This window comes from Lissotriton helveticus, chromosome 9 (assembly GCF_964261635.1).
Source record: "Lissotriton helveticus chromosome 9, aLisHel1.1, whole genome shotgun sequence".
Taxonomy (NCBI): Eukaryota; Metazoa; Chordata; class Amphibia; order Caudata; family Salamandridae; genus Lissotriton; species Lissotriton helveticus.
Genome location: NC_136070.1, coordinates 1,286,489,839 through 1,286,509,018, shown reverse-complemented (window position 1 = coordinate 1,286,509,018; position 19,180 = coordinate 1,286,489,839). Strand labels below are relative to the sequence as shown.

Sequence of the window (19,180 nt, the reverse complement as noted above, 5' to 3'; positions counted from 1 at the left end):
AGAGATGAAGGGGTGAAAAAAGTAAACAAAGCCTAATTAACATGTTAATGGTCTTTTAAAGACCTGTTAAGTACTTTGGTGCGGCTGCGATAATCTTAAACTGTCTGTGTGTGTGTGCGTCCGGGAAGCTGTCTCCCCGGGCTGACACACACGACCTGCGCGTTGCGCCTGCCTTCAAGCCCTCACTGCGAGGGCCAAGGCTCCTGTTTGGGTGGGCCAGGCTCATGTTTGGGTGGGCCAGGCTCATCTTTGGGTGGGCCGGGCCCACCCGGCCCACCCGCTAGAACCGGGCCTGAGTCTGGACTGCAACATATGCGGCAGCAATCAAAGTGCACTAACTTGCAACATCAACAGCAAGCAAAGTGCAATAGCCTGGCACACGTTGCACAACAGCAAGCAAAGTGCACTAACCGGCAACACGTCATACGACAGCAAGCAAAATGCACTCAACAGCAAGAAGAGTGCACTAACCGGTAACAGGCACAACAGCAAGCAAACTCCACTATGAGCAAGCAAAGTGCACTAACCTACACCAAGCAAACATGCACTAGCCTCCTACGCCTTGTACAACAGCAAGTAAAGTGCACTAGCCTGGCACAAATTGTACAACAGCAAACAGAGTGCACTAATACGCTGCACATTGTGTAACAGCAAGCAAACATGCGCTAGCCTGCAACACGTTGCAGAAAAGCAACTAAAGTGCACTAACATGCAACACATTGTACAACTGCAAGCAGAGTGCGCTAGCCTGCCACGCATTATTCAACAGCAAGTAAAGTGCGCTAACCTGCAACACGTTGTACAACAGCAAGAAAAGTGCACTGATCTGCTGCACTTACAACAGCAAGCAAAGTGCACTGATCTGCTGCACTTACAACAGCAAGCAAAGTGCACTGATCTGCTGCACTTACAACAGCAAGCAAAGTGCACTGATCTGCTGCACTTACAACAGCAAGCAGAGTGCAATAGCCTGAAACACGTTGAACAACAGCAAGCAAAAATATGTGTAGATGCACAAAACACATTAATTGTTCACACCAAAGTTTATGTACAAATCTCTTCAGAAAAACTGTGCCCCGAACCCTCTCAGAGGCACTGTGCCCAGAACCCTCTCAGAGGCGTCGTGCAAGGGACCCATCACTGTCCCCGTGCACAGAACCCTCACACAGGCGTCGTGCAAGGAACCCCTCACTGTCACCATGCATAGAACCCTCACACAGGCGTCGTGCAAGGAATCCGTCACTGTCCCCGTGCATAGAACCCTCACACAGGCATCGTGCAAGGAACCCCTCACTGTCCCCGTGCATAGAACCCTCACACAGGTGTCGTGCAAGGAACCCCTCACTGTCCCCGTGCATAGAACCCTCACACAGGTGTCGTGCAAGGAACCCCTCACTGTCACCATGCATAGAACCCTCCCATAGGCGTCGTGCAAGGAATCCGTCACTGTCCCCCGTGAATAGAACGCTCACACAGGCATCGTGCAAGGAACCCCTCACTGTCCCCGTGCATAGAACCCTCTCACAGGCGTCGTGCAAGGAATCCGTCACTGTCCCCGTGCATAGAACCCTCACACAGGCATCGTGCAAGGAACCCCTCACTGTCACCATGCATAGAACCCTCTCACAGGCATCGTGCATGGATCTCCTCACTGTCCAACCCTCACACAGGCGTCGTGCAAGGAACCCCTCACTGTCACCATGCATAGAACCCTCTCACAGGCGTCGTGCAAGGAATCCGTCACTGTCCCCGTGCATAGAACCCTCACACATAGAACCCTCTCACAGGCGTCGTGCAAGGAATCCGTCACTGTCCCCGTGCATAGAACCCTCACACAGGCATCGTGCAAGGAACCCCTCACTGTCACCATGCATAGAACCCTCCCATAGGCGTCGTGCAAGGAATCCGTCACTGTCCCCCGTGAATAGAACCCTCACACAGGCATCGTGCAAGGAACCCCTCACTGTCCCCGTGCATAGAACCCTCTCACAGGCGTCGTGCAAGGAATCCGTCACTGTCCCCGTGCATAGAACCCTCACACAGGCATCGTGCAAGGAACCCCTCACTGTCACCATGCATAGAACCCTCTCACAGGCATCGTGCATGGATCTCCTCACTGTCCAACCCTCACACAGGCGTCGTGCAAGGAACCCCTCACTGTCCCCGTGCATAGAAACCTCACACAGGCGTCGTGCAAGGAACCCCTCACTGTCCCCGTGCACAGAAGCCTCTTACAGGCATCGTGCAAGGAACCCCTCACTGTCCCCGTGTAGAACCGCAACAGACACCAAGAAGAAATCAGCACGTGACTCAACAGCCCCAGATATCTCAGACCGAATCAACAGCCCCAGACAACTCCACTCGAATAAACAGCCCCAGACAACTCCACTCGAATAAACAGCCCCAGACAACTCCACTCGAATAAACAGCCCCAGACATTTCCACTCGAATCAACAGCCCCAGACAACTCCACTTCAATCAATAGCCCCAGACATCTCCACTCCAATCAATAGCCCCAGACATCTCCACTCCAATCAACAGCCCCAGACATCTCCACTCCAATCAACAGCCCCAGACATCTCCACTCCAATCAACAGCCCCAGACATCTCCACTCCAATCAATAGACCTTAGCCATCACCACCGGGGGCGTCATCACTCGATTCAATCCCACAAGACCTCACCATTGGGGACGCTATCACTCGATTCAATCCCACAAGACCTCATCATTGGGGACGCTAACACTCGATTCAATCCAACAAGATCTCACCATTGGGGACGTCATCACTCGATTCAATCCTACAAGACCTCACCATTGGGGACGTTATCACTCGATTCAATCCCAAAACACCTCACCTTTGGATACGTTATCACTCGATTCAATCCCACAAGACCTCGCTATTGCAGACGCTATCAAGTGATTCAATTACACAAGACCTCACCATTGGGGACGGTATCAAGTGATTCAATCCCACAAGACCTCACCATTGGGGACGGTATCACTTGATTCAATCTCACAAGACCTCATCATTGGGGACGTCATCACTCGATTCAATCCCACAAGACCTCACCATTGCAGACGCTATCAAGTGATTCAATCACACAAGACCTCACCATTGGGGACGCTATCACTTGATTCAATCTCACAAGACCTCATCATTGGGGACGTCATCACTCGATTCAATCCTACAAGACCTCACCATTGGGGACGTTATCACTCGATTCAATCCCAAAAGACCTCACCTTTGGATACGTTATCACTCGATTCAATCCCACAAGACCTCACCTTTGGGGACGGTATCAAGTGATTCAATCCCACAAGACCTCGCTATTGCAGACGCTATCAAGTGATTCAATCCCACAAGACCTCACCATTGGGGCCGCTATCACTTGATTCAATCCCACAAGACCTCACCATTGGGGACGGTATCAAGTGATTCAATCCCACAAGACCTCACCATTGCAGACGCTATCAAGTGATTCAATCACACAAGACCTCACCATTGGGGACGCTATCACTTGATTCAATCTCACAAGACCTCACCATTGGGGACGCTATCACTCGATTCAATCCTACAAGACCTCACCATTGGGGACGTTATCACTCGATTCAATCCCAAAAGACCTCACCTTTGGATACGTTATCACTCGATTCAATCCTACAAGACCTCACCATTGGGGACGTTATCACTCGATTCAATCCCAAAAGACCTCACCTTTGGATACGTTATCACTCGATTCAATCCCACAAGACCTCACCTTTGGGGACGGTATCAAGTGATTCAATCCCACAAGACCTCGCTATTGCAGATGCTATCAAGTGATTCAATCACACAAGACCTCACCATTGGGGACGCTATCACTTGATTCAATCTCACAAGACCTCATCATTGGGGACGTCATCACTCGATTCAATCCTACAAGACCTCACCATTGGGGACGTTATCACTCGATTCAATCCCAAAAGACCTCACCTTTGGATACGTTATCACTCGATTCAATCCCACAAGACCTCACCTTTGGGGACGGTATCAAGTGATTCAATCCCACAAGACCTCGCTATTGCAGACGCTATCAAGTGATTCAATCCCACAAGACCTCACCATTGGGGCCGCTATCACTTGATTCAATCCCACAAGACCTCACCATTGGGGACGGTATCAAGTGATTCAATCCCACAAGACCTCACCATTGCAGACGCTATCAAGTGATTCAATCACACAAGACCTCACCATTGGGGACGCTATCACTTGATTCAATCTCACAAGACCTCATCATTGGGGACGTCATCACTCGATTCAATCCTACAAGACCTCATCATTGGGGACGTCATCACTCGATTCAATCCCACAAGACCTCACCATTGGGGACGGTATCAAGTGATTCAATCCCACAAGACCTCACCATTGCAGACGCTATCAAGTGATTCAATCACACAAGACCTCACCATTGGGGACGCTATCACTTGATTCAATCTCACAAGACCTCATCATTGGGGACGTCATCACTCGATTCAATCCTACAAGACCTCACCATTGGGGACGTTATCACTCGATTCAATCCCAAAAGACCTCACCTTTGGATACGTTATCACTCGATTCAATCCCACAAGACCTCACCTTTGGGGACGGTATCAAGTGATTCAATCCCACAAGACCTCGCTATTGCAGACGCTATCAAGTGATTCAATCCCACAAGACCTCACCATTGGGGCCGCTATCACTTGATTCAATCCCACAAGACCTCACCATTGGGGACGGTATCAAGTGATTCAATCCCACAAGACCTCACCATTGCAGACGCTATCAAGTGATTCAATCACACAAGACCTCACCATTGGGGACGCTATCACTTGATTCAATCTCACAAGACCTCATCATTGGGGACGTCATCACTCGATTCAATCCTACAAGACCTCACCATTGGGGACGTTATCACTCGATTCAATCCCAAAAGACCTCACCTTTGGATACGTTATCACTCGATTCAATCCCACAAGACCTCACCTTTGGGGACGGTATCAAGTGATTCAATCCCACAAGACCTCGCTATTGCAGACGCTATCAAGTGATTCAATCACACAAGACCTCACCATTGGGGCCGCTATCACTTGATTCAATCCCACAAGACCTCACCATTGGGGACGGTATCAAGTGATTCAATCCCACAAGACCTCACCATTGCAGACGCTATCAAGTGATTCAATCACACAAGACCTCACCATTGGGGACGCTATCACTTGATTCAATCTCACAAGACCTCATCATTGGGGACGTCATCACTCGATTCAATCCTACAAGACCTCACCATTGGGGACGTTATCACTCGATTCAATCCCAAAAGACCTCACCTTTGGATACGTTATCACTCGATTCAATCCCACAAGACCTCACCTTTGGGGACGGTATCAAGTGATTCAATCCCACAAGACCTCGCTATTGCAGACGCTATCAAGTGATTCAATCACACAAGACCTCACCATTGGGGCCGCTATCACTTGATTCAATCCCACAAGACCTCACCATTAGGGACGGTATCAAGTGATTCAATCACACAAGACCTCACCATTGGGGACGCTATCACTTGATTCAATCCCACAATACCTCACCATTGAGGACGTTATCACTCGATTCAATCCCACAAGACCTCACCATTGGAGACTTCATCACTCGATTCAATCCCACAAGACCTCGCCATTGCAGATGCTATCAAGTGATTCAACCACACAAGACCTCACCATTGGGGGCGTCACATTGGGGGTGTCATCACTTGATTCAATCCCACAAGACCTCACCATTGGGGCCGCTATCACTTGATTCAATCCCACAAGACCTCACCATTGGGGACGTCATCACTCGATTCAATCCTACAAGACCTCACCATTGGGGACGTTATCACTCGATTCAATCCCAAAAGACCTCACCTTTGGATACGTTATCACTCGATTCAATCCCACAAGACCTCACCTTTGGGGCCGGTATCAAGTGATTCAATCCCACAAGACCTCACCATTGGAGACTTCATCACTCGATTCAATCCCACAAGACCTCGCCATTGCAGATGCTATCAAGTGTTTCAACCACACAAGACCTCACCATTGGGGGCGTCACATTGGGGGTGTCATCACTTGATTCAATCCCACAAGACCTCACCATTGGGGCCGCTATCACTTGATTCAATCCCACAAGACCTCACCATTGGGGGCGTCACATTGGGGGTGTCATCACTTGATTCAATCCCACAAGACCTCACCATTGGGGCCGCTATCACTCGATTCAATCCCACAAGACCTCACCATTGGGGACGGTATCAAGTGATTCAATCCCACAAGACCTCACCATTGGGGGCGTCACATTGGGGGCATCATCACTCGATTCAATCCCACAAGACCTCACCATTGGGGCCGCTAATACTTGATTCAATCCCACAAGACCTCACCATTGGGGACGGTATCAAGTGATTCAATCCCTCAAGACCTCACCATTGGGGGCGTCACATTGGAGGCATCATCACTCGATTCAGTCCCACAAAACATCACCATTGGGGCAGCTATCACTCGATTCAATCCCACAAGACCTCACCATTGGGGACGCTATCAAGTGATTCAATCCCACAAGACCTCGCCATTGCAGACGCTATCAAGTGATTAAATCACACAAGACCTCACCATTGGGGGCGTCACATTGGGGGTGTCATCACTCGATTCAATCCCACAGGACCTCACCATTGGGGACGCTATCACTCGATTAAATCCCACAAGACCTCATCATTGGGGACGTTATCACTCGATTCAATCCCGCAGGACCTCATCATTGGGGACGTCATCACTTGATTCTATCCCACAAGACCTCGCCATTGGGGACGTTATCACTCGATTCAATCCCGCAGGACCTCATCATTGGGGACGTCATCACTCGATTCAATCCAATAAGACCTCACCATTGGGGGCGCTATCACTCGATTCAATCCCGCAAGTCTTCACCATTGGAGACGCTATCACTCAATTAAATCCCACAAGACCTCATCATTGGGGACGCTAACATTCGATTCAATCTGACAAGACCTCACCATTGGGGAAGTTTTCACTCGATTGAATCCAACAAGACCCCACTATTGGGGACGTCATCACTCGATTCAATCCCACAAGACCTCACCATTGCAGACGCTATCAAGTGATTCAATCCCACAAGACCTCACCATTGGGGGCGCTATCACTTGATTCAATCCAACAAGACCTCACCATTTGGGATGTTATCACTCAACTCAATCGAACAAGACCTCACCATTGGGGACGTTATCACTCGATTCAATCCCACAACACCGCACCATTGGGGACGCTATAAAATGATTCAATCCCACAAGACCTGGTCATTGGGGATGCTATCACTCGATTCAATCCCACAAAACCTCCCCATTGGGGACGCTATCACTCGATTCAATCTCGAGCCACCTACCAATGAACGAAGTACATGGGCAGCGCTCGCGCCACCTACCAATTAACGCAGTACATGGTCAGCGCTCGCGCCACCTACCAATGAACGCAGTACATGGGCAGCGCTCGTACCACCTACCTCTGAACACAGTACATGTGCAGCACTTGTACCACCTACCAATGAACGCAGTACATGGAGCGCTCGAGCCACCTACGACTGAACACAGTACAGGGGCAGCACTTGTGCCACCTACCAATGAACACAGTACATGGACACGCTCAAGCCACCTACCAATAAACACAGTACATGAACACGCTTGAGCCCCCTACCAATGAACGCAGTACATGGACACGCTCGAGCCACCTACCAATGAACGCAGTACATGGGCACGCTCGAGCCACCTACCAATGAACGCCATACATGGGCGGCACTTGTACCACCTGCCAATGAACACAGTACATGGTCTGCGCTCGCACCACCTACCAATGAACACAGTACATGAGCAGCACTCGTACCACCTACGAATTAACGCAGTACATGGACAGCGCTTGAGTCACCTACCAATGAATGCTGTACATGGGTAGCACTCGAGCCACCCAGCAATGAACGCAGTACATAGCCGGCTGCGCTCGAGCCACCTACCAATGAACGCAGTACATGGGCAGCACTCGAGCCACCTACCAATGAAAGCAGTACATGGGCAGCACTCGTACCACCTACCATTGAACGCTGTACATGGGCGGCGCTCGCGCCACACACAATTGAACACAGTACATGGGCAGCGCTCGCGCCACAAACCATTAAACACAGTACATGGGCAGAGCTCGCGCCACACATCATTGAACGCAGTACATGGTCAGTGCTCGCTCTACCTACCAATGAACACAGTACATGGGCAACGCTTGCGCCACACACCATTGAACACAGTACATGGGCAGCACTTGTACCACCTACCAATGAATGCAGTACATGGTCAGCGCTCGCTCTACCTACCAATGAACACAGTACATTGGCAACGCTTGCGCCACACACCATTGAACACAGTACATGGCAGCACTCGTGCCACCTACCACTGAACGCAGTACATGGGCAGCGCTCGCTCTACCTCCCAATGAATGCAGTACAATGCAGCGCTCGCGCCTCCTTTTAATGAACACAGTACATGGGCAGTGCTCGCGCCACACACTATTGAACTCAGTACATGGTTAGCGCTCGCTCTACCTCCCAATGAACACAGTACATGGCAGCCCTCACTCTACCTCCCAATGAACACAGTACATGGCAGCCCTCACTCTACCTACCAATGAACACAGTACATGGCAGCCCTCACTCTACCTATCAATGAACACAGTACATTAGCAGCGCTCGTGCCACCTACCACTGAACGCAGTACATGGGTAGCGTTCGCTCTACCTCCCAATGAACGCAGTACATGGGCAGCGCTCGCTCTATCTCCCAATCAACGCAGTACATGGTCAGCGCTCGCGCCACCTACCAATGAACGCAATGGCATCCGGAAAGAACTGCGAGAGGTTCTGGCTCCAGTGGTCTGAGATGGGGATCTGCTTGTACTTGAAGTCCCCGTCGTGCTCAAACTTGTTAGGTAGGTTTGGTGTCACGTTCAGGATGTACTTGATGCCGTACTTGGCCAGGATGTCCAGGTTGGAGGAGTCCTTGGCACTGCCCAGGTACAGGTAGGGCAAGATTTGGACAGGGAAAGTGGACTGGTTGTTGGGGAGGGGGCTCTCGAACTCTGTGGCGCTGCCCGGCTCCCTGTCGGATTCTCCATCAGAACAATCAGAGCTGATGCGAAGCCCCCCAAGACCCATGACCGAGGTGGGGGGCGAGGAGCTGGGGCAGGAGCTGTCAATGTTCGTCTCACAATGGTCTGGATATTCCAGCTGGAACTTGGAGAAGCCTCCTACGAAAAGAAGGGACACACACACGTTACATCACTTTACAACGCAAAACTTTACACAAGCGTGAGGCTTCGTAGCACTGCAAACAAAGTCTTGTGATCTCCTGCTGCTCCTATTCCCTTCTCTCATGACAGCAGGGCCGCCCTCCCTCATGACAGCAGGGCGGCCCTCCCCCCATGACAGCAGGGCCGCCTTTCCCCCATGACAGCAGGGCCACACTTCCCTCATGACAGCAGGGCCGCCCTCCCCCCATGACTGACAGCAGGGCTGCATTTCCCCCATGACAGCAGGGCCACACTTCCCCGTGACAGCAGGGCCGCACTTCCCTCATGACAGCAAGGCCGCACTTCCCTCATGACAGCAGGGCCGCCCTCCCCCATGACAGCAGAGCCGCTTTTCCCCCATGACAGCAGGGCCGCACTTCCCCGTGACAGCAGGGCCGCCCTTCCCTCATGACAGCAGGGCCGCCCTTCCCTCATGACAGCAGGGCCGCCCTTCCCTCATGACAGCAGGGCCGCGCTCCCCCATGACAGCAGAGCTGCCCTTCCCTCATGAAAGCAGGGCCGCCCCCCCATGACAGCAGAGCCGCCCTCCCCCATGACAGCAGAGCTGCCCTCCCCTCCCCCATGACAGCAGAGCCGCCCTCCCCTCCCCATGACAGCAGAGCCGCCCTTCCCCATAACAGCAGGGCCGCCCTTCCCTCATGACAGCAGGGCCGCCCTTCCCTCATGACAGCAGGGCCACCCTCCCCCATGACAGCAGGGCTGCCCTTCCCCCATAACAGCAGGGCTGCCCTCCCCCATGTCAGCAGGGCCGCCCTCCCCCATGACAGCAGGGCCGCCCACCCTCATGCCAGCAGGGCCGCCCTTCCCTCATGACAGCAGGGCCGCCCTTCCCTCATAACAGCAGAGCTGTCCTCCCCCATGACAGCAGGGCCGCACTTCCCTCATGACAGCAGGGCTCCCCTCCCTCATGACAGCAGGGCTGCCCTTCTCTCATGACAGCAGGGCCGCACTTCCCTCATGACAGCAGGGCCGCACTTCCCTCATGACAGCAGGGCTCCCCTCCCCCATGACAGCAGGGCCGCCCTTCTCTCATGGCAGCAGGGCCGCACTTCCCTCATGACAGCAGGGCCGCCCTTCCCTCATAACAGCAGGGCCGCCCTTCACTCATGACAGCAGGGCCGCACTTCCCTCATGACAGCAGGGCTCCCCTCCCTCATGACAGCAGGGCCGCCCTCCCCTCCCCCACGACAGCAGAGCGGTCCTTCCCTCTTGACAGCAGGGCCGCCCTCCCCCATGACAGCAGGGCCGCCCTTCCCTCATGACAGCAGGGCCGCCCTCCGCCCATGACAGCAGGGCCGCCCTTCCCCCATGACAGCAGGGCCGCCCTTCCCCCATGACAGCAAGGCCACCCTTCCCTCTGGACAGCAAGGCCACCCTTCCCTCTGGACAGCAAGGCCGCCCTTCCCTCTTGACAGCAAGGCCACCCTCCCCCCATGACAGCAGGGCCGCCCTCCGCCCATGACAGCAGCGCCGCCCTTCCCTCATGACAGCAGGGCCGCCCTCCCCCCATGACAGCAGGGCCACCCTCCCCCCATGACAGCAGGGCCGCACTTCCCTCAAGACAGCAGGGCCGCCCTTCCCCCACGACAGCAGGGCCGCCCTCCCTCATGACAGCAGGGCCGCCCTTCCCCCATGACAGCATGATTCAAATGAAACTAACAAGTCAAATATATATATATATAATGTATATATATATATATATATATATATATATATATTTTTTTTTTTTAATCAAGATTCCTCCCCCTACCCCCTCTGGGTGGAGACTTTTAACTTTCCTTGGACAGCTCAACCCCAAGAGAGGGACCCCCCACATAAGGCCCCACCAATCAACCGGAGGTTTAAAAAGGTTTCTTAAATGGGACAGATTCTTCCTGCTCTGTGTCAAGGACCTCACTGGGCCACGTGCACAGGTGCCTGCAGCGAGGCCTGCACGACAATATAAAACAGAAGTGATCGCACAACAGATACTAGTGAGTGTGCCTTACAAAGCAGGTGCTTAGAGGGGGACCTCAGACACAATACAACACAGAAGTGATCGCACAACAGATACTAGTGAGTGAGCCTTACACGGCAGGCGCTTAGAGGCCGGACCTCAGACACAATACAACACAGAAGTGATCGCACAACAGATACTAGTGAGTGAGCCTTACACGGCAGGCGCTTAGAGGCCGGACCTCAGACACAATATAACCTAGAAGTGATCGCACAACAGATACTAGTGCCCGAGCCTTACACGGCAGGCGCTTAGAGGCCGGGCCTCAGACACAATACAACACAGAAGTGATCGCACAACAGATACTAGTGCCGGAGCCTTACACGGCAGGTGCTTAGAGGCTACACCTCTGACACAATACAACACAGAAGTGATTGCACAACAGATACTAGTGCCCGAGCCTTACACGACAGGCGCTTAGAGGCCGGACCTCAGACACAATACAACACAGAAGTGATCGCACAACAGATACTAGTGCCCGAGCCTTACAAGGCAGGCGCTTAGAGGCCGGACCTCAGACACAATACAACACAGAAGTGATCGCACAACAGATACTAGTGAGTGTGCCTTACACGGCAGGCGCTTAGAGGCCGGACCTCAGACACAATATAACCTAGAAGTGATCGCACAACAGATACTAGTGAGTGTGCCTTACACGGCAGGCGCTTAGAGGCCGGACCTCAGACACAATACAACACAGAAGTGATCGCACAACAGATACTAGTGAGTGAGCCTTACACGCCAGGCGCTTAGAGGGGGACCTCAGACACAATACAACACAGAAGTGATCGCACAACAGATACTAGTGCCCGAGCCTTACACGGCAGGTGCTTAGAGGCTACACCTCTGACACAATACAACACAGAAGTGATTGCACAACAGATACTAGTGCCCGAGCCTTACAAGGCAGGCGCTTAGAGGCCGGACCTCAGACACAATACAACACAGAAGAGATCGCACAACAGATACTAGTGCCCGAGCCTTACAAGGCAGGCGCTTAGAGGCCGGACCTCAGACACAATACAACACAGAAGTGATCGCACAACAGATACTAGTGAGTGAGCCTTACACGGCAGGCGCTTAGAGGCCGGACCTCAGACACAATACAACACAGAAGTGATCGCACAACAGATACTAGTGAGTGAGCCTTACACGGCAGGCGCTTAGAGGCCGGACCTCAGACACAATACAACACAGAAGTGATCGCACAACAGATACTAGTGCCTGAGCCTTACACGGCAGGCGCTTAGAGGGGGACCTCAGACACAATACAACACAGAAGTGATCGCACAACAGATACTAGTGCCCGAGCCTTACACGACAGGCGCTTAGAGGCCGGACCTCAGACACAATACAACATAGAAGTGATCGCACAACAGATACTAGTGCCTGAGCCTTACATGGCAGGCGCTTAGAGGCCGGGCCACAGACACAATACAACATAGAAGTAATCGCACAACAGATACTAGTGCCTGAGCCTTACATGGCAGGCGCTTAGAGGCCGGGCCACAGACACAATACAACATAGAAGTAATCGCACAACAGATACTAGTGCCTGAGCCTTACACGGCAGGCGCTTAGAGGCCGGGCCACAGACATAATACAACACAGAAGTGATCGCACAACAGATACTAGTGCCTGAGCCTTACATGGCAGGCGCTTAGAGGCCGGGCCACAGACACAATACAACATAGAAGTAATCGCACAACAGATACTAGTGCCTGAGCCTTACACGGCAGGCGCTTAGAGGCCGGGCCACAGACATAATACAACACAGAAGTGATCGCACAACAGATACTAGTGCCCGAGCCTTACAAGGCAGGCGCTTAGAGGCCGGACCTCAGACACAATACAACACAGAAGTGATCGCACAACAGATACTAGTGCCTGAGCCTTACACGGCAGGCGCTTAGAGACCGGACCTCAGACACAATACAACACAGAAGTGATCGCACAACAGATACTAGTGCCCGAGCCTTACAAGGCAGGCGCTTAGAGGCCGGGCCACAGACACAATACAACATAGAAGTAATCGCACAACAGATACTAGTGCCCGAGCCTTACACGGCAGGCGCTTAGAGGCCGGGCCACAGACACAATACAACATAGAAGTGATTGCACAACAGATACTAGTGCCCGAGCCTTACACGGCAGGTGCTTAGAGGCCAGACCTCAGACACAATACAACACAGAAGTGATCGCACAACAGATACTAGTGAGTGAGCCTTACACAGCAGGCGCTTAGAGGCCAGCCTGTAGACACAATACAACACAGAAGTGATCCCACAACAGATACTAGTGCCTGAGCCTTACACGGCAGGCGCTTAGAGGCCGGACCTCAGACACAATACAACACAGAAGTGATCGCACAACAGATACTAGTGCCCGAGCCTTACAAGGCAGGCGCTTAGAGGCCGGACCTCAGACACAATACAACACAGAAGTGATCCCACAACAGATACTAGTGCCTGAGCCTTACACGGCAGGCGCTTAGAGGGGGACCTCAGACACAATACAACACAGAAGTGATCGCACAACAGATACTAGTGCCCGAGCCTTACAAGGCAGGCGCTTAGAGGCCGGACCTCAGACACAATACAACACAGAAGTGATCGCACAACAGATACTAGTGCCTGAGCCTTACACGGCAGGCGCTTGGAGGCCGGGCCACAGACACAATACAACACAGAAGTGATCGCACAACAGATACTAGTGCCTGAGCCTTACACGCCAGGCGCTTAGAGGCCGGGCCACAGACACAATACAACACAGAAGTGATCGCACAACAGATACTAGTGCCCGAGCCTTACAAGGCAGGCGCTTAGAGGGGGACCTCAGACACAATACAACACAGAAGTGATCGCACAACAGATACTAGTGAGTGAGCCTTACACGGCAGGCGCTTAGAGGCCGGACCTCAGACACAATATAACCTAGAAGTGATCGCACAACAGATACTAGTGCCCGAGCCTTACACGGCAGGCGCTTAGAGGCCGGGCCACAGACACAATACAACATAGAAGTGATCGCACAAAAGATACCAATGAGTGATCCTTACACAGCAGGTGCTTAGAGGCCAAACCTCACACGCAATACAACACAGAAGTGATCGCACAACAGATACTAGTGCTCGAGCCTTACACGACAGGCGCTTAGAGGCCGGACCTCAGACACAATACAACACAGAAGTGATCGCACAACAGATACTAGTGCCCGAGCCTTACAAGGCAGGTGCTTAGAGGCCAAACCTCACACGCAATACAACACAGAAGTGATCGCACAACAGATACTAGTGCTCGAGCCTTACACGACAGGCGCTTAGAGGCCGGACCTCAGACACAATACAACACAGAAGTGATTGCACAACAGATACTAGTGCCCGAGCCTTACACGACAGGCGCTTAGAGGCCGGACCTCAGACACAATACAACACAGAAGTGATCGCACAACAGATACTAGTGCTCGAGCCTTACACGACAGGCGCTTAGAGGCCGGACCTCAGACACAATACAACATAGAAGTGATCGCACAAAAGATACCAATGAGTGATCCTTACACGGCAGGCGCTTAGAGGCCAAACCTCACACACAATACAACATAGAAGTGATCGCACAACAGATACTAGTGCCCGAGCCTTACACGCCAGGCGCTTAGAGGCCGGACCTCAGACACAATACAACACGGAAGTGATCGCACAACAGATACTAGTGAGTGATCCTTACAAAGCAGGCGCTTAGAGGCCAAACCTCACACGCAATAAAACACAGAAGTGATGGCACAACAGATATTAGTGCCCGAGGGTGCACAGACATAATATCGACTCCAAAATATCGCTTGGACAGAATATCGAGTTTGAAATATCGTTTGGACAAAATATCGACAGGACAGAATATAGACAGCCAAAATATCGTTTTTAAAGGTAAGTGAAGTAATATCGACTGTAAATAATATAGAAAGTGAAAATATCCAAGTATATAATCTAGATAGTAAAAAATATCGTTTTTTAAATAATATTTAATTATTTATAGTGTTTTTTCATGTTATAATATGTGTGAAAAGTGTCATTTTATGTTATAATTATTTTTAATTAATGTTTTTTTTTAATTATTGTGTAATTTTATTCTGTAGCGGGTTGTGGGTTCATAGGGGAATAGGGTGGGAAGTAATTTAATTATAATTCATTAAATATGTAAATTTATTTATTGGTAGTAATATTTAATTAATTGGTAATTAAATAATATTTGTTACTTATTTAAAATTTAATTGGTAATTAATTTAATTTAATTGATTAATTGCTAATTATGTTAAATTAAATAATTTATTTCCTGTAGCGGGTTGTGGGTTTATAGGGGAATAGAGTGGGAAGTAATTTAATAATAATTAATGAAATATATAACATTTATTTAATTGTATTTAATATAAAATAATTGTAAATTAAATTTTAATTATCAAATAAATAATTGGTAATTAGTTATAAATTAGTATTAATAGGTAACTAATTGAAATATTTATAGTTAATTAGTAATTTTAATATATTAATTATTATGTTATATTAAATAGTTAATCATTTTTAAATAAATTTATATTGATATTATTTTGTAATTTATTTATTAATATATGAAGTATTTACTTTCTCTAATGTTGCACCCACTGGAGTGGGAATAGTAATTTTAACCCTTACGCTATCCAACGCTTTCCCTACTGTTGCACCCACTGGAGTGGGAATAGTAATTTTAACCCTTACGCTATCCAACGCTTTCCCTACTGTTGCACCCACTGGAGTGGGAATAGTAATTTTAACCCTTACGCTATCCTACGCTTCCCCTACTGTTGCACCCTTTGGAGTGGGAATAGTAATTTTAACCCTTACGCTATCCTACGCTTTCCCTACTGTTGCGGGAAACATCCTTTACAACGCAACTTTTACAACGCACTACCATTACAACAAAACTTTTACAACGCAAAAACTATTACAATGCATGTTTTTACAACGCAGATACCTTTACAACGCATACCATTACAACGTAAGTATTGGTAAGTATATAATAATTTTTTTATTGTAAATTTTTGGGTAAAGGGGTATTTTTAGGGTTCAGGGTCAGTTTTTAGTTTTTGGGTAAAGGGGTATTATTAGGGTTCAGGGTCAGTTTTTGGTTTTTGGGTAAAGGGGTATTTTTAGGGTTCAGGGTCAGTTTTTAGTTTTTGGGTAAAGGGGTATTTTTAGGGTTCAGGGTCAGTTTTTAGTTTTTGGGTAAAGGGGTATTTTTAGGGTTCAGGGTCAGTTTTGGGTTTTTGGGGTACAGGGGTACAGTGTAAAAATAAAGTAAAATTAAATTTACATTAAATTAATTTAATGAAATTAAATTAAATTAAAATATATTAAATTAATTTTAAATTAAAAAAAATTATTATATACTTACCAATACTTACGTTGTAATGGTATGCGTTGTAAAGGTATCTGCGTTGTAAAAACATGCGTTGTAATAGTTTTTGCGTTGTAAAAATTTCGTTGTAATGGTAGTGTGTTGTAAAATTTGCGTTGTAACGTCATATATCCACTGTTGCACTCTTTGGAGTGGGAATAGTAATTTTAACCCCTACGCTATCCAACGCTTTCCCTACTGTTGCACCCACTGGAGTGGGAATAGTAATTTTTACTCTTTTGTATTTGTATGTTAATAATATTGGCTATTATTTAATTAAATGTTGTTACTATATATATATATATATATATATATATATATATATATATATGTTTTAAGAAATATGAATAAAAAAATATTATTTTTTTACTTTCATTAATTATTTAATTATTAAAAGTTATTTTAAGTATTGTTAAGTATATTTTAGTAATTAATTTTTTATATTAATGTAATTAAACATTGTTTTTATTAAAGTCGATATTTTTTACAACGATATTTTTGTAAACGATATTTTAAACTCGATATTTTTGTACTTACCTGTTTGTAGATACAAACTCGATATTTTGTCAGTCGATATTTTGTCAACGATATTTTTTCCAGTCGATATTATGTCCCTCGATATTTTTTCAGTGATCCCTTCTATGGCTAAAGGGAGGGGCATGTGGCAAGAAAGGGGGCTCCTCGGCCCGGCAGATGTGACCCTTGTCTGGTGGCATCTGAGGGGGCGCAGCGGTGGCACCGCCCGGACCTTCATCCTTACACGTGGATCTCAGAGGGGCCGCCCCTGGGCCGGGCTCCTCCCAAGAGCTGGATGTAACGTTCTAGTGTTTCACGGGTCTCGGCTGAGACCCGGAAACACCCCCAAACATTGTAGCACCTTCTGGCCAGGCGTGGCCAGAAGGCTTTAAATAAAGGGACCGGAGTCGCTCGGGACTTCCGGTCCGTACCTGCAAGCTGTGTGTGTGTTGTCCCCTCATTGTGCTGCAGCGACCGTTAGTCCGTGGCCCAGTAGTGTGTGGGGCCACGAGTAGCTCCCTTACACTGGCGACGAGGGCGGAAACACTTGTGAAGAGCCCTGCGGCGGAGCAGCGTACAGGCGAGCGCATCGAGCATACCTGGTGTGCGACGGCCTGCGCCGGGTGTCGGCGGCGGAGGTCCTGCTGCGCCTGGATGGTGATACGCGGCGCGGAGTGGTGCCGGTAAGCAGCGTGAGTGGAGCTGCGTCAGGGACCGGCGTGGTCCGTGTGGAGCGGAGCGGAGCGTGTGTCAGGCCTGGGAAGGGCCTGAGACGGCCTCGTGAGGTGCGCGCATGCGCAGTGAAGACGTCTGTGATCTGCCCGGCGCCAGAGTGGCGCGAAAGAGTCCCTGGGTGCTGCGTGTGCAGCGTGTGTCCTCGCTGGGGAGAGAAGAGCTGAGATATCATCTGCGGAGCCCTGAAGGGAGGGGGCGGCAGCAGTAAACAAGCACTGGCACATTAAAAAAAAAAAAAAAGGAAAGTTATAGAACAGTATCTGAGACGGTGCACACATTGAACCAGTAGAGGTCAAGCTTCACAAAGGAACGCTGGTGACAAGGAATAGAAAAGGGGGTGTGAGGTGAACAAGAGTTACTGCAGACAGGCACCACCTAGACAATCCCCAACTATGTCATTACAAGATGGGACAGCTACAGGGGGAGCACAACAGGTTGCGCCCACGGCGACAGTGGCAGGACCAGCGGGACAGCAAACAGCGAGAGCAGTGGTCCAACAGTCCCCGCACTCGCAAATCAACCCACTGCCACCGTTTAGTGCTCTCATTGAACCAAATACAGCTGCGCCAAGGTGGGCAATGTGGCTGCGCCGATTAAACAATTATTTCACGGCAACGCGCGAGAAGGACGATGAGGTAAAGCGTTCCCTCCTGTTACATTTTGGAGGAGATGAGCTCCACAAACTGTTCACACACCTACCGAATACAGGGGCGGCAACAGACTACAATGCGGCAGTGCAAGCGCTAAATGATCATTTCGACCCTCAACTAAACCCCCATTATGAAAGATTCAAGTTTAGACAATCCAAGCAAAGAGAGGGGGAGACCATGGACGCGTTCCACGCAAGACTCAGAGAAATGATAAGCACCTGCCCGGACGACGACCAAACGAAGGAAGTGACTGCCCAACTGATCCAGGACTGCAAAAGCAAACATTTGAGAACACTGATTCTGCGACAATCACGCATTACGCTGGACGAAATACTGATGCTCGCCAGATCACATGAACTGTCAGATGCTCGTGCCACCGCAATGGAAGAAGCTATAAATCCATCTACCAGCAATGAAGTGACAGTGAAGACGGAAAGAGTGGACG

The 19,180-nt window shown here is 49.7% G+C and overlaps 1 protein-coding gene across 1 annotated transcript in view; it reads right to left on the bottom strand.

Moving 5' to 3' along the window:
* Window positions 1–19,180, bottom strand: part of LOC144782500 (dual specificity protein phosphatase 7-like) — a 43,228-nt gene that overhangs the window by 14,536 nt on the left and 9,512 nt on the right. The window contains exon 2 of the mRNA XM_078661888.1: window positions 8,927–9,352. Coding sequence (XP_078518014.1) covers window positions 8,927–9,352 — 426 coding nt within the window. The remainder of the gene's footprint in view (window positions 1–8,926; window positions 9,353–19,180) is intronic.